The following is a 25,348-nucleotide window of genomic DNA, read 5'->3' on the forward strand; positions in this document are numbered from 1 at the left end:
AGGATGAGAAAAATAAAGGGATAGAAAAACTGCAAAATAGTGGAAAGCTGAAAATCTTTGGACCCTAAAATTGTGTGTTTTTTTAAAGTTAAAAGTCACAAACCAAAAAAATGAACCACCACTTTTTAATCTTTAAACAGAAATTGTGATTTAGTCAAATCCACATTTAATAACGGTATTCACTGAGTCCCTCTTGTTATGATCAGTGATTGTTAAGGCTGGTAAACTCTTGATTCATTCATACACTCCTCTAACCTTCACGCTACTTTTAGCCCCAAGGAAGAAATTCACTGCTTTTTCATTAGATATATTTTATTTAAAAAAAAAAAAAGGAAACCCAACAAGAACTTGTTTTTTTTTTTTACATAATGATCAAGGATTTTTATTATCGTAGTCTCTTTCATCAGTTTCATTTCATTACAGAAAATGTTATAGTACAGCGTTGTTCAATGTCTCCTCATTGCTTAATAATTTCCTTAGGAGTGCTGGTCACATATATCTGTACAATATGATTCTTATTTTTTTCTGTACATTTTTTGTGAAGTTGGTTAAAAAGGCTGTCAGCACTTAAAGAAGCTGTTTCTTTTCTTTCATTTTTTTTTTCTTAAATAGTTGATCAAATAAAAGATTATTTTTCCCAGGTTCAGCTCGCCCGTGGTGGGGTTTGGGACGGAGTTTACACCCGGTCACGATGAATATAAGGAAGCTTTAGGGTCCTGGGCCGACTGGGGTGTGCCCCCCCCCTCCCCACCCTCCCCGACACCGCCTCTTCCTTGCCCAGGCATTTGGCACTGCGCACATAAACAAGACTCACAAGATAAACAACAAGCAAAGCTCTTTGTGAAGCCATTATGATGCATACTAATGAGAGAAAAACAGAAGTGTCACCTTGATGGGCACTCCAAAGAGGAAGTGGCCTTTATGTGCCCCCCCTCTTCCTCTTAGCTGAGCACCGTGGGGAATCTGGAGCCTTCCTCGGTGTTTTCTTTATTTTCATAAAACAGAGTATTTTTTTTTCCACTAAAGATGAGAAAATAATAATTTTCTTTTTTTTTCTTTTTTTGTCCTGGCAGGCACCTACAGCTGTCTATTAAAATGCTACTGCTATAGATAAGGTCTAGCATTGAACACACAAAGCAATTGCAATGAAAGGAACAAAGTTGCCTTAATATAATAATGATAATAATAAGAATAATGATAATAATAATAAGAATAATCATAATAATATATTACAGAATAAATCTCTTTTTATAATTAGATTTTTTTCATTAAAAGTTATATTTTCTTTGTTTGAAATACTATAATCTTTTTAAATTAGTTTTTTCATATGTATCTAGGTTGTGATCAAGATGTTGACTATACCTCAACGTTATCCAAATCAATAAAAACTAGCTGTGCCGTTGCATATTACAGAATAGTCAATGATATGTGGACATGCACCGTGAACCACCCATTCCCTCGCTATGTGACGCCGTTTCTCCGTCCCTCCATTATGACATCATAGCCGGCCGATGACCATGACGTCGACCACCTCGCCCTTGTGCAGCTCCACGTATTGCTCTGTTTTCGGAGGTAGCATCAGGAGCCCGTTAGCACTGCGCATGCTCATCAGTCTGCTGTTCACCTGGTTCCCTGCATCAGAAAAGATGATGAGGGAAAAAAATTGCTGTTAAAAAGAGCAGTTTTTATTTTTTCCACTGCCAAACTGGCTAGTATTCAAAAACTACAGGAACGATGTATTTGAAGTAGTTTCACCTGCATTAAATCAAAGAAACCCTGAGGCGAGCCTAGTATGGAATCATGTCTACTTCTGCTCCGTGTTCCATATAGAGATTTTGAACACTGAACACAAGTCTCTTTATTATTTCCACTCTGACAAATACCAAACGGCCAAAATGATCACATGTTTACATGATTGGGAATCGAAATGCTGATCTTCAAACTCGTCTAAGAAACTGCCAGTCTTGTCAGTCCTGATAATTTAAGGTGCTCTTAAATGATTGCACTTATGTTTAAAAAAACAACACAATTTTTGTAAATCACTATAAAGCTAACCACACCTATGAGTGTTATTTTATCATTGTGCTCAAATGTTATTTTCCCCCCACAGATGCCGGTTTTGTACCTGTGCTCTGTGCCCACGGCAGAGGCTCCTGGTGATGCCATGTCAAAATGCAGCGGTGGTATTCAGGGCGAGGGTCCAGCTTCACATCACAAGACAACTAGAGTGAAGAAACACACAACATAAATTCTAATGCTGCATCACCCTTTTTTAATCACCACTGTGCTTGAAGTATGAAATTGAATAGGATACACCCAATGTAGTGGAGAAAAAAATGCAACATTTGCTTTCAGACAATTTCTTGGAATCCATCTGGCTCTCATGTTACTGTTACCTGGAACCACAAAGACAAAAGTCACAACAGGAGTCTTGCTTGAGTTCAGATGTTCACGTACACTGATTACGAAATGCTAAAGATGCTGATGAAAGCCACAATTCAAAACATGCATGACTTTATTTCCGACTTTCCTGTGCCCTCTGGTCTGGACAAGCTTTTGGACTGAGTCACACTTCATGTTTATTTAGCATGTCTTTTAATTTCCAACCAAGTCCCAGAAGTTGAATAATAAACAATCTTCCTCGCTCTTAAATGCCACACAATAGATGGCCTAGCTATACCAAGTGAATTCCAACAGGGCTATAATTTAAAGCCTAGCAGAAGTGAAAAAACCAGGCTCGTCCAAATATGGCCTCTTCTAAAAAACAGAGTGCAGTCATCTTCAGAGCCACAGCCATCTTTTAAATACAGTCTATAGGCTAAACACACACATGTACACACACAAATCTTCTAATGGCAAAAATCGAGATCTGAACTGTCACAAAACTTAAGCAAGTTGGGTAAAATTCTGCCAAACACATTTAAAACAAGGCAAATACATTAGTTCAAAGATTATCTAAGTTTGCTGGCAAAAGGAAACCTTTTCTCAGAGTATTATCTGACCTGTGTCTGATGCCATCTGCTCTAGGAAATTGTCTGGATACATCTGGCGAAGGCCATCATTTGCACCCCTAAGTGGCAGTAATGTGTTCAAGTTGATTTCTAACTGCTTTATAACAGCAAATGATGTAACACTGCACCCTGAATAGCACCCATAATGGCAGAGGACCAGATTGCTCACTCCATGATGGTAGTTGGGGACATAGGCTGTGTGTGCTCACTGAGTATTATCGTGATATGATTTTCTCACTCTACAGTTATGAATATTCATGACCGGGGAGCAGGCCTTCAGGTCAGTGTGGGCCGTGATTGGTTCCTCTGCCAAATCAGAGCAAAACACTGTGGTCATAAATATGTATCAAGCAGATGATGAAAATTATATCAAATCATGGCTGCAATGGGCTGCAATAATACACCCTGTTTTTTTACGTATAAACATAACTGTAAATGTCCCCATATATTATATATTCTCTCTGTTGCAGCTGATTGCATCGACACTCTTAAAGCCTATTTGTTACAACAGCGACTTTGAATCATCCCTCACAGGAGCAAAGGACACTTTTTGCACTTGGGAACGCGATGAAGTCAGGATGTCCCGGTTGCCCTGTGTGTCCTACCCTCGCTTTGATGATGGTGGGCCTGGGGTCCAAAATACCCTGCATCTTTCTCAAGGCAGGGATGACAAAAAGATTACAGGTGACAACAGCAGACACGGGATTTCCTAGGACAGACGGGGGGACAGAGAGAGGAGGGCGAGGAGAGAAAGCAAGGGGGGGGGGGGGGGGGGGAAATATGTGAGTAACATCTCTGCGCAAACAGCGGAGTGAATCACTCTTTCTCTCAACTTCACACACTACCTGGGAGGGCAAAGATTAGTTTGCGAGCACCGTCTATGTCCAACGTGGCAAATGTTGTTGGGAGACTGGAAAAAAAGACAAAAACAAACATAATTTCTAAATTCTTCACTGGCTGTCATTTTACACCACATGACTCCTTCTGCATGTCATTTGTATGTATTGTTTGTGAAGCACTTTTGAAGCAGATTCTTTTTCTTACCCTGGTTTCATGAACACACGACCAAAATGGATCTGAGCATGAAGATCGATATCCAGCACCTGCTTAAGGTAGTCCTAAAAATGATGTTAGAAAGAAAGAAAATTAAAATCCTTAAGAATACTCAACAGACATGAAGAATAAGTACTCCAAAAAATGTGTTTCATAAAATAATGAACTCAAACGAACTGTGAAGCTCAGCTGTCTGGCTATCAGCTACCACATGGTGTCAGTACAACACAACTCTACCACTGGACTTTCTGCCACTGTACCTTCTCTCCCATAGACACTCCTCCTGAGGTGATGATGACATCAGCACGGCTGATGCCTTCATTCAGAGCGTTGAGAAGGTCATCGGGGCTGCAGGGCACAGACAAACATATACATACAAGTGTCAACCCCCCCGCGACACCCAGGACAGAGAAATCACAGAAAATGAGAAAACTGGCCTATCTTTGGATAAGTACACAGGGCTTATTAAAAGGACAAAAGCATAGCTAAAGGGAACTGTGGCAGAGGCAAGATCTGACGGCATACTTGTCTCCCACGATGCCCAGATTGATAGTGGGGTAGCCATGTTCCTGAATTGTGGCCAACAGGGTGGAGCGATTGCTGTCCCTGATCTTTCCAGGATGGAGGTCATCTTCTGGGTTCAGAAGCTATCGCCCAAACAAATCACATGTTAGAAACTCCTATTTGATGGCAGTCTTTTATTATTAGTTGTGAAAATCATTAAATAAATCGTTTCTGCATCTTTTTGATTTGCAATAAGGTCTGGTAAGTAAAGAAATAATTATTCTGCTGGAAGATGAGACAATATTATAATCTTTATGCAAACTTTTTCTTTTTGTACCCAGTCATGTAGTTACTATATTTAACATGCTCTCTGTACTGAATAAATCTGCTTTGGTTCTATTACCCTTGAGTTAAAAATGCTGCATAAAATAATACTTTAAAACTGAGAAAAAAAACACTTTCTGAACTTTCAAATTAACAACACCCATCTGTTGTTCGTGCTAAAGTTAGTGTCATCTAAACCAATGCACTTTAAAGATGTCAGCTTGGCCTCTGGGAACTTGTGAGGTGCTCTTGTCACCATTTTGTCACATTTTAAGACTAAACAGTAGAACATGACTGACACATTTAAAAGTCTGAAATACACAATGTTGCAACAGACAGATTTCCTTAACATTTACTGTGTGTAATTATATAAGAGTCTTTACAAAAATAATATGAAAATACTAAAAATAAACATTTTAATTGCACAATTATTTTTACGATCCGCCTGACTCTTCTTCTTGTATTACAAACCCACCTGTCACCATGTTGTCAACCTGGTCTTTCATCATATTCATTACTTTTTAAATGCTCATTTATTGGCTGTTATCAATGCAGACACTGATATATCAGAAAAAGCTAATATCAGCCAATATCTTAGAGTCATTGCTTTTCCATTGCCTTTTCTTAGTCCTTCCCATGAGATGAGCACAGGCATATGCATGTGGTTCATGCAGTCTTTCAGCTTCATGTTCTAAAAGCGCTACGCTTAACTGACGGTGCCACCACATCTTACTTCCATGTGGGACCGTGACACTCTTTATAGCACATCACCTGATCAGGTTGGAAAAGAGCTACAATTAACCAAAGTCTGCCGTCATGGATTAGGTTTTGTAATATCTGAAACTGGAACACTGAAGAGGTACAGAAGTCTAGTTGTATCTTAAAATCTTTGAATCACAACATGCTAAAAGGATATCATGGATTTTCTTTTTTGTCCACTGCTACCAAAATAAGTGCTCATGAATAAAATGTAGCCGCATCTAATCCTCTACTTCATAAGGCGGCAGATGAGTGAAATATGCTAACAAACAGATGATAAAGTTTAAATATGGGTCTGCACGGCCCTGAAAATGGAGAGCTATGCATATTCATGCACCCCATGAAATTTAAACTGCGCATTAGTCACACAGAAAATGCCCAAATCGGACTCTGCTGTTTAAACGAAACCACCTGGTCACAGATAAACACGTTCTTCACAACTGAAAGCACATGTGAAACAGCTGACTGCACATTCACTTCTAAATGATGTTCTGTTGTCGCCAGCCAAAGCAAACAATGGTAATTGTGCATAAATATGATCGAGGTGTGTTGTTAGGAATACTGTTGTACCTTTCGCAGCCAAGTCGAGAGGCATAATTCACCACAACAAAAAATAAGATTCACTTAACCTTTACCTCATTTCCTGTGGACATGACGGCCACCACAGGGAATTTTTGGACCTCCACCTCTGTAACTCCAACAGTGGCCAGGAGGCCAATTTCAGATGGGCCCATATGGGTGCCTTTGGCCAGCACGCACTCGCCACGCTTGATGTCATGACCGATAGGCCTATGAAGAGATGAGCACTAAACATTTAAAGCCTGCAAGAAAAAGGGTACTGCTACATTCACCATAGATGTTCTGGTAAAGACATGAAATGTGTTCTAAGCATCTGTTTTCCTTCAGTCTTCATCATTATTATAATGTTAAACAAAGAACAATAATAATCAAAAACATGCAGACAGACAGAATTATAATAAAGGCAGTAGTAGTGGTGCACTATACCTTGCATTAATTTTTTTCAAGTTAACTCCCAACAGTGTCTTCCAGCCTTACAGTATTTAATAAGTATAATACATAACAAACATCTCAGTCATGGACTAACCTGATGTCCTGCCCTGGGCGAGCTTGTACTAGGATTCGTACCTCCAGCTCCTCCGTCCCCTACCGGAAAAACATTTATCACATCAGGCTGGGTCAGTGACAGATAAGAAAATGATGCTTTCAGTATTCTGTCCATTTCTAGGATAAAAGACACTATATTGCCAAAAGTAGTCACTTGTTTCCTTTCACACACATATGAACTTGAGTGGCATCCCATTCCTAATCCATAAGGTTTAATATTATGCTGATCCACTGTTTGCAGCTATGAGAAGTTTGAATTCTTCTGGGAGGGCTTTTCATAGGTTTGTTTATGGGAATTTTTGACCATTCCTCCTAGATGCACATTTGTGAGGTCAGACAGTGTTAGATGAGAAGGCCTGGCTCACAGTCTCCGCTCTAATTGATCCCAAAGGTGGTCTGTCGGGTTGAGGTCATTACTCTGTGCTGGCCAGTAAAGTTCTTCCATACCAAATTTGTTTACTGTCTTTATGAACTGCTTTGGTCTGCAGTCATGTTGAAACAGGAAGGGGCTATCCCCAAACTGCTATCCCCCAAATTTGAGAGCTTGAAATTGTCCATGACTGGAGCCCATCCCAGATGTCACAGGGTGACGGGCACATAGTGGACATGTCACCAGTCTCTTGCAGCTCCAACACATAGACAATTAACCTAGCATTCATGTATTTGGAATTTGGGAAGCAGTTGCAGTACACAGAGAGAATCCCAACTGATCACTGCCTGAACCAGACTGCCTGAGCACAGTTCTCCTGGAGCTTTCTTCCTGTTAAAATTGAGTTTTTCCTTCCGACTGTCGCCAAGTGCTTGGTCATGGGGGTCAGCTGATCGTTAGGGTTTTCTTGTCTTTACCTTACAACATAAAGCGATTTGAGGTTACTGCTGTTGTAATTTGGCACTATATGAATAAAACTGAACTGAATTAAATGAAACCTTTCACAGGTTTGGGTTAAAGACAACCTTATAGGATGGTTATAATAAACATAGCTGAAGTTTTTAATAAAGATACTGGCATGTTAAAAAGGAAGTGAGACAAAAGCTTGGGCTTGAGCCATGGATGTTTGGCTTCTAATGTTTTTCTTGTTGTTTTTCTTCTCTTGATTAAGCTTGGGATGGATTTCCTTTTATGGCCAGGTGTGCCCTTAGCTGTGTCTGTGGTGTGGAATTGGTGCTTACATGTAGTGGGCATTGCTTGCAATAGCCAGGTGAGGGGCAACCAATTAAAAGAAAGCAGGCCTCAGGCCTTAACATGCGCTTAACAATCTTGTTCAGACAGTAGATGAACCCAGACACTGCATCAAAGGCCAGTATATAATAATAATAATTACTTTTTAAAACTATGAATCATGGAAAACTGAGTAGTTTTAGATTCAAAATATGAAGCTGGAAATGAGCATACTAAGGCCTTTTAGCGTTCGGATTCTGACTGTCCTTCATTTAGCATGAAACTTCACACTCACGTCTTCTGATTCGCGGAGGAGCTCGGTATCTTCCACCTGGACTACAGCGTCTGCCCCACAGGGTATAGGGGCACCCGTCGTCACCCTCATCACTTGGCCAGGCATCACTGTCTGGGTGGGCTGTGCAAACACAGAAAGGTAAACATAAGTCAAAGATACCGTAAAGGACAAACAGTATCATGTCAAATTTCAAACACTGGGTTAACATTTAACCCATAGGTGTTATGAAATAAATGACGGACTGTTTGTGACTGAAGTAATCTATACAATAAAACAGAAAACTGACTTTATGTACATCATAATTGAAATTTTAAGAGCGTATAAAGGCAAACAGGAAACAGATGCTTGAATGTGTGGTGATGCTGTTGGAGAGGAGATGTGAGGGGTTGTCGAAAATCTGTCAGGCTTACTTTTGTCTCAGTGATCTCATGTGTTTACACTTTGACTTTCTGGCCATGCTTTGGTGCGAAGGGCTTTTCATCACCTGCTAAGGGAACACACTGATGTGCAATTACAGGCTGGTCAAGGCATAAGGTGAAGGGCAAAAGTGAAGTACTTTATTTTCATATCCAGCTTGTGTGGGTGTTTGTGTGAGACCGACTGTGTGAGTTAGGGTGTCTTTGTGTGCTTGCAGAGGTGTCAGCGTGGACACAAACCTGCTCTCCAGCTTGGGACTCTCCAATGATGAAGCGGTCGCCTGGGCCGTCAGCCGCTAGAATAAAAGAAAGATTGAAAAGTATTACGCACGAGTGCAGGTGAAAACCTGTGGGTGTGTGGGAGTGTGTATTGAGCTGAGTCATTTCTTTTGGTGAAATACAGTGGGAAATGATAAAAACAAGATCTGGGGGAAAAGGTTTATTAAACATCTCCAAAATAGACACAAACAGTACTACCAGGGCAAGCAGATTTTTACAGATTTAATCAAAAATCAGTCTGATAGCCTTTGCACAGCCCAACCCTTATTGTTACTGCAGCCAAGTACTGTAACCGACCAGAGCAAACGCAAAAATTGAGAAATCAAGAATCATTTTTAGCATCCCTCTTTATCAATTAAACACACAGAAAGAGGAACGAAAGTCATCACAAGATGCTCTTTGAACACGGATATACTGCATCCTTTGACATTAAAAATGTCCTTGCCGGGTGAATCTGCCATTCTCTTTAGTGCAGAAAGTTTAAAAAATCCCATTGATGACATCAAAAATCTGTTTTGACATGAAGAGGTTTTTCACATTTTTGGGAAAAACCTGAGAGCCATGATGGAAATATAAGTTTCTATGGGTTTTTATGGAGCATCTCTTCTCATATAACTCTGCTTCATACCAATGCAGTTCTTAGTATTAACATCTACTGCATTTTACCTGTTCACACTACACACGTAGCATAACCCAGGACTTCCCTGATCACTTTTTGGATGTTAACCAAGGCTAATTTGTCAGCTTCTTGGTGCTTTTTATTACTTCCAGTGACAATAAAAGGCAGAAGCTACACTTTGGTAAAAGGAAAAATTCAAGCTCTAGACAACAGACTCCTTTCAGACCCATATTTTAAGCACTATAATTTCTAAAAAAACACACGTATCCTTTAGCAGGCAACAGGCCCTTAGGACAGATGCAGAAAATCCTGAGAGATCTGTGGTATTCTTCTCCTCCTACTCGTTCAGTAGGAACCAACAGCAGATGTTATGTACAGGAGGTTTTGAGCTGCCTGAAGTCAGCGAGTTGTCACCCTGTTCTTCAGGTTAACAGAGCCCTCAGTGCTTTACAGGACTCCCTTCATTTAAAATACTGACAGAAAATCTCAACCAACGTCTTCTGAATCTCACCTAGAAAAACACTAGAAAGGAGTTCTAACAGCTATAAGGATGAAACTCTGAGAGTCGGATGTCTGAACAAAGGTAAATCCTCCACCATTTGAGAATTATCTCTTGCCACCTGGCAGCTGTGGAGGACAGCCTCGTTTATGTACAATGATTGAAAGGATCACCGTTCTATCACATTGACAGAAAAAGCCTTTACATTGTCCCACAAGCAGTTCTTTCCTGCTCCGGTGTCCTGCAGTGATCTCACTGGGACAGAAACAGTTAGTCCTTCTGTAGCATCACTGCTCTGTTACACAGCAGTGACTTTACGAATAAGATGACATGACAGGCACGTACAGCTGCGTCAATGTGAGGTAGAATTCAAAAAGTAACCTTGATTAGTTTTCTTATTTCATAATTGTCTTTTCAACTGTCAGATTTCACTATTAAAACTTTGTCTCCGTTATACCTTATAAATATGCTGGGAACAGTTGAAAAAATTCTGCAGCAGTGCCTAACGGGAATCAATCACAATCCGCCATGTGAGGAAGGACGTGTGACTGCACAGTTTTTCCTCAAAAATAATGTGCAATCTATTTACACTATTTAATTGTATCAAAAGGTTGCACACCTTTTCAGGTTTGTACTTGCTTCAGTTTCAGTCCATCAACTTTTTAATATTGCTGTCAGCATTAATCTCGTTAAAATGACCTTTTAACGGCATAACCGCATTAATGCGGCAAATCTCCGTTAGCAAGTTAGCACGGATCACCCTGTGCGTGGGGCTGCACGGTGTCAATGCATTAGCGCGGTTAGCTCGTTAACACGTTAGCTTCAGTCTCAGTCCATCGACTTTTTAATAGTGCTGTCAACGTTAATCTCATTAAAAGCGCGTTAATGCCATAACCGCATTAACGCATTAACGAGGTAACCGTGCTAACACGTTGACGCTGTGCAGCTCCACGCATGGGGTGATCCGCACTAACGGAGATTTGCCACATGGAGTTATGGCGTTAACGTCATTGTAACGAGATTAACGCTGACAGCACTGCTTTTAAGTATATGCTTTTGAAGTGATCCACTTCTTTATGTTACTTTTGTTTAACTAGATCGGCAAAGCATAATCAGTACAGTTTTGAATTTTTCTTTAGTTTTAATTTTTAAATGAATATTTTATTTCCATGTAGTTTCAGTTAGTCAGTAATTAGTAGTAATTTTCAATAATTTTTGATATTTTTTATATATAATAAAAATTATAATGAGGCACGAACGTGTATATAAATTTAATAATAAAAAAAAAACTACAGACATTTCCTGAATATTTAGGATTTTCTTTTAGGTAAGGTTTGTAACGGTATTGTTTCAGTTAGTGTTTATGTTTTCTTGTGACTTTATAAAATGTAATTTTATAAATGGTTTCCATTTAATAATTACATATAACCATGCAAAGTTTGCACTTACGAACATCTGGTTAAGCAGGCCTACTGTCTCATTGCCCTCATGGTAATAACAAGAGGTAAAAAAGGACCCGTAAACAACTAAAAATAAACATAAATGTGTTTGATTTTTAGGTAAGATGTGTCATTTGAACACAACAAGGGCTACATATCATAAATAACAGTATAATCTTTGCAACATTTACACTTATGTACATTTTTGATAAACTGAGGCTAAGATCCAAAGTACTAAATACTGAAAGGATGTCAGATGGATGGGCAACAAAATGTGGCAAAGACAAGAATGAGAGGATATTATTCAATTTGCATCACCTGCCGTAATTGATATACCTACCTCTCACAGCATAACCGTCCTTGACAGAAGCAGGGAAGGGTGGCAGGTTGTCTTTGGCGTAAACGTCCTGAGCCAGGACTCGACCCATCCCATCTGTAGAAGAAGAGGAAGAACATGAGTGTGGAGTGGAGAGGCTGGTTGAAGATCGGTGGAAGGAGAGAGCAAAAGTTAGAGAGAGAAAGAGAGACAGAGGCATAGAGGGTGAAACAGTGCATCTGATGAAGATACAGAGAAATGTTTGAGCTGGAGGTGTGTATATGTGTGTGTGTGTGTGTGTGTGTGTGTGCATGTTTTAAAGAGAGCCTTAGTGTGACACCACGCATCAGCATCTCTCTGCATGACTCACCACCTGACCTGCACACACGGACATGTACTTGCACACTGCGCTATTTTACTTCAGTTTACCGATTTGGACACCGCAAGTGGGGGCTTGCAAATGTTCATGTGCACATTTCTTTAGCATTCCCAACAGCCAGACAACTTAAAAAATGTCAGGGAGGAAAAACAGAGCCTCTTCACTGAGACAATGGCTCAGAGAAAGTAAAGGAAGGAAAGAAAGACATAGAAGTCAGAAGGGAGAGTGGGTGGAGGGAGAAAAAAAAAATCCAAAATACCTTAAGCTGCTGTGTGCCTATATATAGCTGAGCCTTCATGCTGTGATTATGTGGGTGTTAATATGAAGATCTAAGCTTTGATATCAACGAGTTTAAGGGGAAAAAATATGCATGTGCATACAGACACCCACACACATGCAGATGACAGGAATACTGAGCTGCTGTACATAATGCATCTCCATCATGGATAAAGGCACACATGCTCGTGTCCAAATCCTCCCATCTTTTCTCTATATTAACAGTATTTAAATTGGTGTATTTATACACGCAAGCTGGAACTGAAAAGCTTGTTAAAACCATGTGCTGACGCTGAGCTGTGACTAATAATAGAACAGAGGTGATGTCTTGTTGCAGCAGAAAAGTGCAACCTCCAGATAGTTAGGGCTTCATAATTCACATGCAGATAAATATTTCTGTCTAATTCCGGGCGTGAAAGAGAGTAAGCATTTCAAACTATTCCTTTAAAGTGCTTTAGACTGTTTAGAATTAAATATTAAACTGTCAAGAACTTCATATTTAAGTACTGAATCACAGCAAATGTCTCTATGATACAATAAGAAAGATAAACAGGGATCTAGTATTAATTTATACTATTCCTCCAGTAATAACTTACGTAGAAATATGTAGTAACCAATTCTAACAATAAAATCAGCGCCAGATACCTCTAATTCAATACTCACTATATGCAAAAAATGCAGAATACACATCCATTAGCAAACACGCACACACTGTTCTAAATCCAGCAGGGGAGCTGCTCCAGCTGTTGACTGTCTAAATATTTCATCTCTCAAATCCCCCCATTCTCTCTTCCTTACCCAACTGTCCGCCTCCCAGCTGTGCTCTTGCAAATCCTGCAATCCAGTCCCCTCTTCCATAACATGAAACATCACTTTACACCTGGAAAACGAAAGCGCTCCTGCTACCATCATTGATCTAGAAGTCATGTGCGCTGCAGGCCATTATTGCCGCCAGTCTTTGCTACGGTTTCTACAGATGAATTAAAGACCCTCCAGCCCTCAGCTTGACTCTGTGTCATCCTCCGCTGGCACTTAAGCCACTCTGCCAGAAGGATGACAAGACCCTCAGGTGCTAAACCTACTTGTCTTGCAAGTTTATACCTTAGAATCTGGATGTCTGATTAGACTTGTAAGCACACAATGCAAAAATACTGCTACAGTTAACTCATACAGCGACATTAACACACAAGCACTAATGTGTACATACAAATGTCATGACAGACACAGAATTATATAAACAGGAATTAGTTTTGCAACTGCATTAAAAATTGTTACTATTTTGACCACTTGGGGGCAGCGGAAATGAGCTGTAAATAATCCTGGCATACTATCAACTTTGAAAATTACTGGCTTTAGCTATTTGCTACACAAAAGTTATATATAGACCCATATAGCCATGAAGCAAAAGCTTCAGCCTCAATTTGTCTCTTGATGTGTTGTGATCTCAATTTCAAATGCCTCAAGTAACAAAAACATTAGTTTCACTCTTCTTTTGACATAATATTGGGGCCACAATTCTGATAATTTTTGCTTTTGTAGAATTCAGTTCTGTTTAGCTGAAATGTACTCTGATGGAAACACAGTAGCGCTCTTATGGCTAAGGAATAAAGCTACAATCACGTGCATGTCACTGTCGGTTACAGAGAAATAAAAGAAGCTCTAAACGAAACTCCCACCTGGTACATGTTAATAAATGAATAAACAAACAAATGCATCAGGTGAGCAAAAAATTGGATCCATTGTCTGTATAAAGTGTCTCACAAGCTGTGGGAAGTCAAACAACACATACAAGTCATTTGTTTGTTATGCATTTGACCTTGTAGCAAAGACAATCTGAGTCTGTGTGACTGACACCATGGCCTGCGTACAGGAACTGCTGATTAAGTGAGGTGTCTGGTTGTGAACAGGTGGTGTTTAAATGCTGTCATGTGTACTTAGCAATCAGGAAGGAGTACCACCACAACATCCCAGCATCTATATGAGCTGGAGATGCAAAAAAAGGAAAGACTTACAAACTAGGAGCTTTTCTGTAGCAGCATGGCTACAGGCTTTAAAGGGTAACCACCTATCTCTCCTCCTCACCTCTGTAGTTGATGATCTCAGTGCCCAGGACTGCAGTCATCTCTAGCACAGTGATGAAGGCCTTGTCCATGGAGGTTAGGGGGAAGGGGGACATACGGTGCCTCCGGGCCACCTTTGTGATGTCCACAGCACTGTGACCTGAGACGATGTGAAACATACAGATGTAGTCATAAAATCCACAAAATCAGGTTTAATTCTCCATGTTAAATTTGAACAATTAAAAAAAAAAAACGAAGAGAAAAAGTATTTATTTTTATTTAGACACTTTGAAAGAGGAAGACTGGAAGATAAGGAAGGAGAAGAGTGAGAACTCTACTGGGATTCACTCCCAAGGCAGCAGGCATCTACGTGGCTCTAAAAGTACAACTGAACTGAACAACTCCTGAGACAAAAAATGTTAAAATCTCAAACCGAACCTCGCACTCTGGGTTTGCAGCTGTTAAGTCCAGAGTCTACATGACATACAGTTAAAATGCACAAATTATCATTATAAAAAAAAAAGGATATATCATCTAATATGTCTTCACACCATGGTAAGAAAACTGGATTAAGACGACTTATTTTTGCTGCATGTAGGCATATATGTGCTATTTGAATGCCATGAGGAGGGACTGGCAAAAAACAGTCCTGTTTGTTTGTTCCTGTGAAACGCAGCTGGATGACAGAGGTGCTCGATAGCAGCCATGTTGGTCTAATAATACCTCTCTAATAATTCCAAAGGTAAAAGGAACAAAGCAAGGTGTAACTAATGTGTAATCTGCTCTCTCTTTCTTTCTCTCTTTATCTCTCTCTGCCTCGCTCTCCCTCTGCCTCACAGCGAAGAATAGACGCCGTGCTTTGATTTCCCTTGACCCAATTTCTCTCCTTTAAACATACACTTACGCTTCCACAGCATATTCTGATGCTTAACATGAGGCTTAACAACCTCTGGCAAAACATCACAAACACACAGGGACATGCAAATGCAACACAGAAGCCACACACACACACTTAAAATCTATCTGAGTGTTAGAGGGCACACTCTGTGACGTGCAGATGTGAAACGTGAAAGTTGGTGCTTACTTGATCTTAGGATATTTTCTTTGCTGCTGCATCGTGACTGCACCTGGGGATGGAGAGGGTGATTGGGAACGAAAGACAAGAAAGGGCAAAAGGAAAGAGAAAAGGAAAGAGAGAGAGAGCAGAGGTGGTGGTAATTTGAGATAAACCAAGCTGCTCTTTTCACATGCTTGAAATGACAAGCTGTTTATACAACAGTCAGAAGCACTGGCAAGAGCTTGCGTCACACTACACTGTGCACTTTGTCCTGCTGCTGGGAGATGGTTACATCTCCCCCGTGACCATTATGATCACTTACGGTAAACTACATCATCATATCACAGGTGGTTGTCACACTGATAAATGCACTGACATGTCACACTATAATTAAAGCACTTTAAAGAATATACGGACAAAGGCAGCAACATACAGAGTGACAATATTGTATCACAAGATGTTTTAACTGTGCTACAGTGTAACACCAAATGTAGTGGAAATGTAGTGCTGAGTTACGATAGTGGCTGTTCAGATGTGGCGCAAGAGGGTTCAGATTTCTCTGGAAATTGCTGATGCTGCGTTTGAGCGCTACCCGTGATCTACGGCAAGGTGGGGAGGAGAGCAGAGCGGGTTAAAACTGGGCTGAGTTTCCCAAAAACAACCTGAGGCTGGAGCTCAGGTGCTGTCCATGGTTGAGAGGAGGGACGTGGAGATTGTAATTTTCCTATAAAACTCTTAACTTCCTTATGTATAATCAGTGTTGCCAAAATGAGCAATAATTGCATTTACATTTCCCATTGACTTCTGTCTTCCTGCTTGAGTGGCCACTCTGGATTTTTGGAGTTGTTAAAAAAGGCTATTGCTGTGCCCCTGTGCTATACAACATAGTAAATGCGCACAGTATGGGTGAGAAATTTAAATTACCGTTTCAATCAAAGTTTGTTATACAGACTTTATATAAAAGATAAAAAGAAGATGTATTTAATAATAATGTAACGTGAAAGTCTGTAAACTCTGTAATTGTCCAGTGGACTTCAGGATAATCAGACTTTTCTTTCCAACTACAGGAGCTGCCCCATTATTTCTATTATCTGTTCATTTCAAAGATCTTTTATTTACAGTCTATGGTTGGTTATTGTTTTTGTGCTATAGGAAATCAACCTGTTGGAAATTATTTGGATGGCAACATCAGTACTGAACCCAAAATAAAACAAAAAATGCTTTCTGTTTCTCAAATACAATTTTAGGACAATTCTCAAGTTTTACTTCCAATCGTCAGTAAAAATGTCTCCTAAAGGGTTTGAGAAAGCTTTGGCGACCTCCAGGAAGAGCTGATGGAGGATGGAGACAGTGACCAGGAGAGGGAAGTTTGGGCATCTCTGTCTAGACTGTTGCCCCCTGCCACCTGGATCAGGAGAAGTGGTAGAAAATGGTAGAAGACGGTCAATTGTCAATACTTCCTGCCTTCTTTTGTGCAAGACAGTAACGTTTTAGAAAATTGTCATGTTTGCTGACATTTTGAGTTAAAACAATGAAACTTCTCAACTGTAAACACATTACATGCCAAAAGGAATGTAGTGTGTGTCTGGAACAAAGTTTTGTTCCCAATTTTAAGCACCTTTATTCTGCTTTACATTTAGTAATTCAGTCCAAGACTAGCTGCTAGTGAAAGAAAAGAGATGTGATGCCAAGCAGCACCGATCCATGGACATGCTACTGCTCTAGCCTCCTGTCTCTTTTAGCTGTATTTCTGGAAATCAAGCAACGCTTTGATGCTTTTATGTTAAAATGTTGTAGCGCACCTTTAAAAAGGAAGATGCTGGCTTGCAGTAATAAGCATGCTTTTGGGAAACTCAGCCTTAGGGAACGATAAATAAGGGAAGAAGAATCACAGGAGGCACTTTGTTAAGCTAGTTTGGCACATAATCAGAAAGTAATTATTCTTTAGACACATACACAAATAGAGGTCCGGTTGGATACACTGGAGTGAAAGTATGGGATTTGTGCCAATGTTGTCCACTTCTTTGGTTTTGGCTCTCCCTTTGTCTTCTCGCCTGCTCGTTAGTCTGGCTGTCTTCCAACCTTAATATTCAGATTTGTCAACTGACATAGCTGATTGTACTCTGGCAGTCATTATCTGTCTGCGCTAACATGTCTTTCAATCCCTCTGGGCTCTGAAAGTCCTCTGAAACTCAGCAACTTCTATGACCCGTGGTTATCATAAAAGTTGGGTGTGGGCAGTGTGCTGTGTATGGAGAACCAAAACACCCACGGTGAAGGTGAAAGTCTCTCTACTCACCCACCCACCCCTCTCTTTCTCCTCCCCTCCCTCAATGCCTAATACTGTGACACCACTGGGCACCAAACAGCCAAGGTGAGAAGGTGGTAAATGGGAGGTGAGGCAAAGGTGGATGGGATGGTGGAGAAGGAGGGATGGACAGGCAGAGAGATAGAGGAGACAGGTAGACAGATAGACAGGGAGGGTGGGGGTGGAAGGATGAGGATCAGCGTGACGTGGTCCCACAGCCCAGAAAGAAACAAACAAAAACAGGAAGCACAGACTAGACAGACTTCACTAAACTACAGAGCCGAGACATAGCAGAAAAGAGGGAAAAGAGGAAGAAAAGAACGAAAACAATAAAGACCATTAGAGCGGCCTGATGGCATCTACTTAACAGACATCCAGCACACCAGACATAGCTACTGAAAGCAGAGCATGTTAACCGGAGAGACAGAAACAGAGAAAGATGAGCAGATGGAAGAAGAGTGAGAGAAACAAAGAGAGAAAGCGAACAATAAGAGACAGGGAAGTGTGCGTGGGAGACTGAGAAAAGAGGAACCCTAACAGACCGGACAGAGAAAACAGCTAGACAAAGAGTGATGTAGAGTGAGCGACAGATTGAGTACAAGAAACAGACCAGTGGCAACAGAGAGAGAAAGAGAGGGAGTGAGAGCTAGAGAGATAGCTAGGCAAGCGAGTAGGGGGTGGGGTGGGGTGGGGAGGTACAAAGAGCAGGGCATTTGTTTTGCGCGCTCCTCGGAGGAGGGTGGGGGGGGGGGGGAGAAGGGGAAGAGGGGAAAGAGGAGAGGGGGCGGGGGCGGGATAGTTACTCGAGAGCTGAAGGTCCTCCTGCGATCATCTTTAAGCCCCTCCAACCTACACTGGAGCTAGTGGAGATAAAGCATCGAATCACAGGCATCAGTGCATCTGTCCCAGCAACCAGAACACCACAGACAGACAGACAAGACACACAGACGGACGGACGGACAAACGGACAGACAGGCATCCACTACAACAAGCAACCCTAGCAGGAGCTGGGGGGGAGAGGAGCAGAAAGGAGAGAAAGAAGGAAAAAGAGCTAAAGAGAAAGGTGGCATAAAGCAGGGCCATAAAGAATGAACACCTAGTGGCTTTTTGGCTTCCTGAAGACTTTAGCTGAGGTTCATGTTGTGATTTTGCTGATCCGGAAATAATGGATGCACTCTATAATGATCAGAAGTTATAATAGCAATGCTTTAAAAATGTTCAGTTACAAAAAATGATAACAGAGCAGATTTTTTTCTTTTTCACTGGGACAGCTTGACTTACTACACTGTATCGTAAACCTCTGATGCAGTGCTGGAGCAGAGCCAGTTCTGCCTTTCAATCTAGTCTCAGTCCCGATGTCAACAGTTCCTGCATGCCGCCGTGGGAATTTCTTGGATAAGTAGCCCTCATGTGTTCCTACTTTGTGTCCAGCAAATTTAATGTAGCCATTGAAGCCATGTCCACCAAGGTTATCACAATTAACTAACACTAAAACAAAAGCGAAAATTAGATGAGAAAAAACATTTTAGTTAACTAACTTTTGAAAAACAAATTCAACTAAATGAAAGAAAATTGAGTTTAAACAAAAAAACTTTAGTTAATTTTTTAACTAAAAATGTAGTAGAGATATACTTAGTTGTAGTGTTTATTAGACTGGTAAAATATTTTATTACAACTTGCCTGATGAGTCTTAAAATACATGTATAATGGGTCTACAATTCTATGACACACTATGGATCAACTGCTTTACAAAAGTTATGTGTTTCTGTAGTAATACACATACTAATTGTCATCAATTTTCCCTCTGACATGTGCCCTCCATACAATAATAATTAAACTGACTAAAACTAACGCCGAAACTAATAAAAAACTAAACTAAAACTAAACATTTTCAAACAAAATAACTGAAAAGAAAATTCACTCTGTAGACTAAGGGAAACTAAACTGAAAAAAGAAGACAAAAAAAGTCAAAATGAAACAAAAATAAAAACAAATTAGCAAATACAACTGTATAATAAATTGCTATAATAAGGCTATTGCTTTGAGGTCGACTGACATATTTTATTTAATGTAGAAAAAACCCTTTCTTAAAAAAAACCTGAACATGTGTGGACGTAGCCTTAGATTATAACCCTACAACGGCACAGTTTAGGCGGACAGAACTTGTGAATAAAACACCAGTTTCCCCTTCAGCTTTTTAACCCCCATACTGCCATGTTGGTAAGCTGTATACCCATAATGACATTCATAAACAATTTTCAGCAGATGCAAATGCTAACGAAGTTTTAGTTTAGGCTGGCAGCAGATAGGTCACCACACAGATGGACTACCTAATATTTTGAGGACTAGCAGTAACACAACAACTGTAATTGAGTTTGCTGAGTTGCTAACCCTTTCAATACTGCCATTAGTGCTTAAGAGTCTAATTTCTGGATTTAAAATGCCTCATCATATTTACAATTTTACCACTTTCTCTTAGTTGGTACAAGCTTTTTTCAGCGGATGCCATGATGGCAACAGCTCATGCTAGCAAATTTGTGCTGAAGCTCAAAAGCCCTTATATTTATTTTATATAACACTATATATAAAAGAGAGAGAGCAAGCGAGAGAGTGATAGAGACAGGGATAGAAACAGAAAGAAACAGAGAGAGGCAGGCATGAAAAAACAAAAAAAGGACAAAGGTGGGGATTAAGGGGGCTAATTACAGCTACAGCAAGGCACAGATCAAACTTGCAGACATTGAAAAGCACATATGAAAACTAGCGACTGACAGCTAGGGCATTTTTTGTACAAGGTGTGCCATTCCAAGAACACTAGGACTAGGACATCTAAAATAAAATAAAATTTAAAAAAGCATAACAATTACATCAAAATCTTACTGCCTAACTGGTCTCCTTAAACACACAGATAAACCACAAAGATCAGGTTTTCTTCTTCTACCCAACCCAATTTCACACTCTGTCCTATAGTAATGGATCATTAGTCTGTCTTGCAGCAATATACGGTCACCATTAGCTAGCACATAGCGGAAAAACCTCAATGCAATGTGGAGTGATGACACTAATGCTGACACAGGTTGAAAACAAAACCTCAGTATGGCAAAAAAATAGCTCAGAAGAAAACATCATACCATCAGAGAGCCATGGGGAAAGACAGTTTGCATATGGAGATGAACACGGGAAAAAAGCTACAGGGGGATGTGTTAGAGGCGAGGAGGATACATGGAGAATGAGTACAAAGGCAGACTGGGATGTTTTGGACGTTTAGAGGAAAGGCATAAAAGCAGACTGTCAAACATTCTCGCACTCATTTCTAATCTACCCTTCGCTGCAATCCCCTGTTACTGGTGAGAGACCGACCAAGTGAGAGAAGAGAATGGGCTTGTATGAGGGATGCAAATTTTAACAGGCACACATCATACACGCAAGAACAACAGTTTCAAAACTCCCTGGATAAGCAAAAATAAAGGAAATAAAAGCAGGCAGTTTTCACATTCATGTGTGAGTGTTTGCAACGAAGCATTAGGCATGCTGCAGGGAATGCAGACACACACGCAAATGGAAAAACCACCGGCTTTCGTGCCAGAAACACTAAGCGCTCTAAACGGCAACCTTGCCGTCACCGTGGAAACAGCCTGACAACGGGTTGTCATGGAGATCTGCCCGGAAGATCAATGGGCTGGGGAGCAGGTGACGGTTCTGTGTACGGACACAGAATAGCGAGCACGGCCAGGTCAGCCAGACACGTGGCCCAGCATCTGTGAGCCGCCCGGGGAAAAATCGATGGGGCCAATAACTAGCCGGCTAAGGAGATGTTCCAGGAAATGATGGGATGCAACTGCCGCGGTGCTGAGCTCAGCACAAAAACAAAGGAGCTGTCAGACAAATTATGCAAAAAGGGGAAGATTAATACATCCTCTGCAAGGAGGAGAAGGCTGTGACAGGGCATGGAGGCTTGCTGTAAACTGGCTTCAACCGCCTCACCCCTTGTGACGGAGTGAGAGAGGGATGGAGCAGAGGACAAAATGCCAGGATGATAGAGACAGAGTAGTAGAGGGCAGGGGGAAATGCTACTGTGGCAATCCAGAGCGATGGCTTCAACCTCCTGGAGAGTGCACTCATGGCTTCCCGTGGGGAGGTCAGTTACTGTTCAGTCATCCCTCTGTGAATCCAGCAGCACACTGGCATATCCATATCAGGCACAAACACACGAATATGTTGCGTCCTGTGCAGAAACCAGGCACTGACACACACATCAAACCTGACAAATGACCAGATGGGGGGATGAATGGAAGAGAATGAGTGCTGGTGGAGTTCTTGAGATTGAGGCATGGAGAAGAAATGTTGCAAACTATTGAAGATGGTGGTACACAGGACAACTTATAGACTAAAATCAGATGGAAATCAGTGTCCAAATACATCTGACTTTTGAAAACACTTCATTTTGTCTTTTTGCCCATGTGCATCACCACTGTACTTCTAAATCTGAACCTAGCTCTGCATGGCTCAGGCAACAGACACCTCTGCTGTAGAAATATGCAACATGTGGACGCGTCCTATGTGTGTTTGTGTTCATTAAACAAGATCCCTTTTACACCTGCTATACATGATTTGATTTGTGTCCACACAGGTCATGCAGAGAATATAGACTGGCCTTTGCATTTGCAGCTGGTAATATTAAGCTTTCTACTTATTTGCAAGTAATTTGCAAGTAATCTACTTTATATGCAATTCAGTTTGGAGCAAACCGGCAGACTTAAACACTTAAAAGTTTGTTTGTTAAGTTTTAGGCTGACCAATTGAGATGGCGGGAACATTCTCACCCTGCAGTTATCTCTTGCATTTAGATATGTTTCATTTCTCCGTCTCTCAACTTAACATAAGCAGTTAGATACTGTCTATTACTAAAGTAGTGCCAAGTTCTCACCTGCTCCAGTGCTGCAGGTACATGCTATAGCAAAGTGAAGCCCAGTGCAATCTAAAATACAGCGTGCGCCTCTCTGTCCCTCCATCAGCCTCCCTGTCTGTGTACGTGAATGCTTGTGCATGTCACTAGTGTGGTTAGGTGCTCAGTGGGATGCCAGTGGCCTGCATGCCGGTAGAGAAGTTGCTAGAAGGTTAGCGGGTTTACCTGGTCCAAGGTAGAGTACCTTGACTTGAGCGTGATGACCTCATCCAGGTGAGCCCTGAATTCTCTCCGTGAGGCCTGGGGGAAGCCACAGGATAGTCACTCACCTTCATAACATACACACGCATGCGTATACACACACACACACACATACAGACGACAGGCATACACTCCCACTCAGACTGTTACAACACATCAGTTAGTAGTGTTTTAAACACAGCTGCACACACAGTCTGCTAATTTAGCATACTAATGCAACAAATACGCACACACACACACACACACGCACACACACACCAGAAATAAGCCATTGAATGACATACATTCGGCAGTCAGACCAATTTAAATAAATAAAAAAAAAGTGGCAAACAAGTCACTGGAAAACTGCCAAAAAACACAACATAAGGAATGACGGATGAGAAACAAAATCAGTTCAGTGGATCTGACAACAGTTCCAGGTGAGCCCTGCTAGCATAAATACATTTTTGAACTAACGTGAATGTAAAGAAGTGAACCCAAGTGAGTGCTTGACCCTTGGCCCTACTCAACGCCTCGCTCGGTGTCTTTGTTTAAGCTTAAGCTTTATTAATTTAATTAGTTATTTTTATTCCTTAACTCATTTAGTTACAAATAAATATTAGAAAACATGCCTCTAAGTGCGTAATTATTTAAATTTTATACCCTGAGACCATAAGTTCTATTAAAATCAATAAAATAAAAAGACATATATATCTTATTTTTTAAGCTGAGATTAAGATGGCCACCAAAAATATGAAATTACATATAAATACAACTTTAAATGATAGGGAAAGTACCTGAGTAGGTCTGTGCTGGGAGCATTGGAAACATTTCTAAATTACCTCAAATATACTGCACATTGGGCATTTCTGTACTGCAGTACCTTGTTACTTATTTGCATCCCATTCCAGTACATGACAAGATCAGCCTAGGTCTAAAGCAAGATTAAGACTAATGGCATACATAGCACACTAAATAGGCAACAATTACTTTTGAGTTAATGTCCGATTTTGCATTTCAAAATAAAACTAAAGATAAAAAGTTACCTCTAATGCATTAGTGCTGAAAAAGAAATTGAAATGCGCATTAGCTCGCTAGATAATTTATTTTTAAACACGTATTCAAAATCTGTAGTTTCATTACTGTGCAATTACAGTTAATCAATGGGCTTCAAAATCACAGTGGACAGCGCCAGCACCATTTGACCCCCTGCACAGAGGTCATGTCTTTATCACTCACTGATCAGAGTCACTTGGGGCCATGACCAGTGTGCCAAGCACAGCAAAGCTGCAAAGCTTATATTTACCAGGCCTTTTCTCTTTTACGAGCTGATGAATGTGTGTCAGCGAGGCGCTTTAAAAAGAACTGAAGTGTATACACAGAGGGAGAGAAACATACTTTGCTTGTGCAACCAGTATCACTTTCATTCAAATACATAATTCAAGCAACTTTCAACTTCACTTGTGAGGTTGAAACGCGTTTGAGTAATATGCCAAGTGATGGACGTTTGTTTATTCTGGAGGCTGTGTGTGCATGGAAACCAGGCAAAGGGTTAGATACAGTATGTGTATGAGAATCAGACAACATTTCACTACAAGACTCAAATACGCACAAAAACACAGGGAGAAAAACAAAGGATTGTGGGTTGTGTGTCAAAAAACACAGAGAGACAGCAGGAGTGTAGCAGGCAAGTCAGCATACACACAAGGGAAAGGAAAGGAGTTTTAGGCAGGAAGCAGTCATGCCAGGCAGGAAATTAGAGGTGCTGTTGGAGAGGGAAGGAGTAGGAACTGATGCCACCATGATGACCGTAACGATGCTTTAGAACACATGCAGGAGTACCTCAGCAATGCTTAGGGTGGATGAACAGGAGGGGAGCCGCGCCTGGTGCCGCGAGAGAGAGGAGGGGAGAAGAGAAGAGGTTTAACAGAGCCAAAGCCGGGTTGAGCGGGGCACAGAGGCACACAGAGACTGGCGGGTGGAGCGGACAGCGCCCTCTGTCTTTCAGGAGGACATCTGCATGACAGCTCTCTGTGTGACTGTCTCAAGTAGGCCATGGCAGCCAAGGGCATGAAGGACAAGACAGGACAGGTCAGGACAGCAGGTAGGAGTTACATGGGGATTCATTCCCCATCAGAACAATAGGAGAACAGGTTTCACAGGAACAAAAAAATAAATAAATCACACATTAATGTAACATTTTCTTAGCCTCTCAATGCATTTTCCAGAATTGTCATGTTTTTAAAATTGACCAGAGAGAATCCACATGTATCCACAAAGCTCTCGCTACTTTCTGCTAAGCCCTTTCCAGAAATCTGAATGAC

At 40.9% G+C, this 25,348-nt stretch overlaps 1 protein-coding gene across 5 annotated transcripts in view; it reads right to left on the reverse strand.

Moving 5' to 3' along the window:
- Window positions 1-205: 205 nt before the first annotated feature.
- The window catches only part of gphnb (gephyrin b), a 108,845-nt gene continuing 83,702 nt past the window's right edge, over window positions 206-25,348 (reverse strand). Inside the window, exons 9-25 of one of the 5 annotated variants that reach the window (XM_006792600.3) lie at window positions 24,867-24,908; window positions 23,010-23,084; window positions 18,682-18,738; window positions 15,598-15,640; window positions 14,536-14,673; window positions 11,823-11,915; window positions 8,887-8,942; window positions 8,231-8,350; window positions 6,757-6,815; window positions 6,287-6,440; window positions 4,590-4,711; window positions 4,325-4,412; window positions 4,056-4,129; window positions 3,857-3,921; window positions 3,617-3,720; window positions 2,126-2,222; window positions 206-1,632 (exon numbers count right to left, since the gene is read on the reverse strand). In XM_006792600.3, the coding sequence (XP_006792663.1) occupies window positions 1,499-1,632; window positions 2,126-2,222; window positions 3,617-3,720; window positions 3,857-3,921; window positions 4,056-4,129; window positions 4,325-4,412; window positions 4,590-4,711; window positions 6,287-6,440; window positions 6,757-6,815; window positions 8,231-8,350; window positions 8,887-8,942; window positions 11,823-11,915; window positions 14,536-14,673; window positions 15,598-15,640; window positions 18,682-18,738; window positions 23,010-23,084; window positions 24,867-24,908 (1,521 nt within the window). In that variant the 3' untranslated portion in view covers window positions 206-1,498. Of the gene's footprint in view, window positions 1,633-2,125; window positions 2,223-3,616; window positions 3,721-3,853; window positions 3,922-4,055; window positions 4,130-4,324; window positions 4,413-4,589; window positions 4,712-6,286; window positions 6,441-6,756; window positions 6,816-8,230; window positions 8,351-8,886; window positions 8,943-11,822; window positions 11,916-14,535; window positions 14,674-15,597; window positions 15,641-18,681; window positions 18,739-23,009; window positions 23,085-24,866; window positions 24,909-25,348 lie in introns of all 5 variants that reach the window. The other 4 variants (XM_006792599.3, XM_087851894.1, XM_087851895.1 and 1 more) reach the window with 4 other exon arrangements.

Source organism: Neolamprologus brichardi, chromosome 15 (assembly GCF_056152115.1).
Source record: "Neolamprologus brichardi isolate AB-2024 chromosome 15, ASM5615211v1, whole genome shotgun sequence".
Taxonomy (NCBI): Eukaryota; Metazoa; Chordata; class Actinopteri; order Cichliformes; family Cichlidae; genus Neolamprologus; species Neolamprologus brichardi.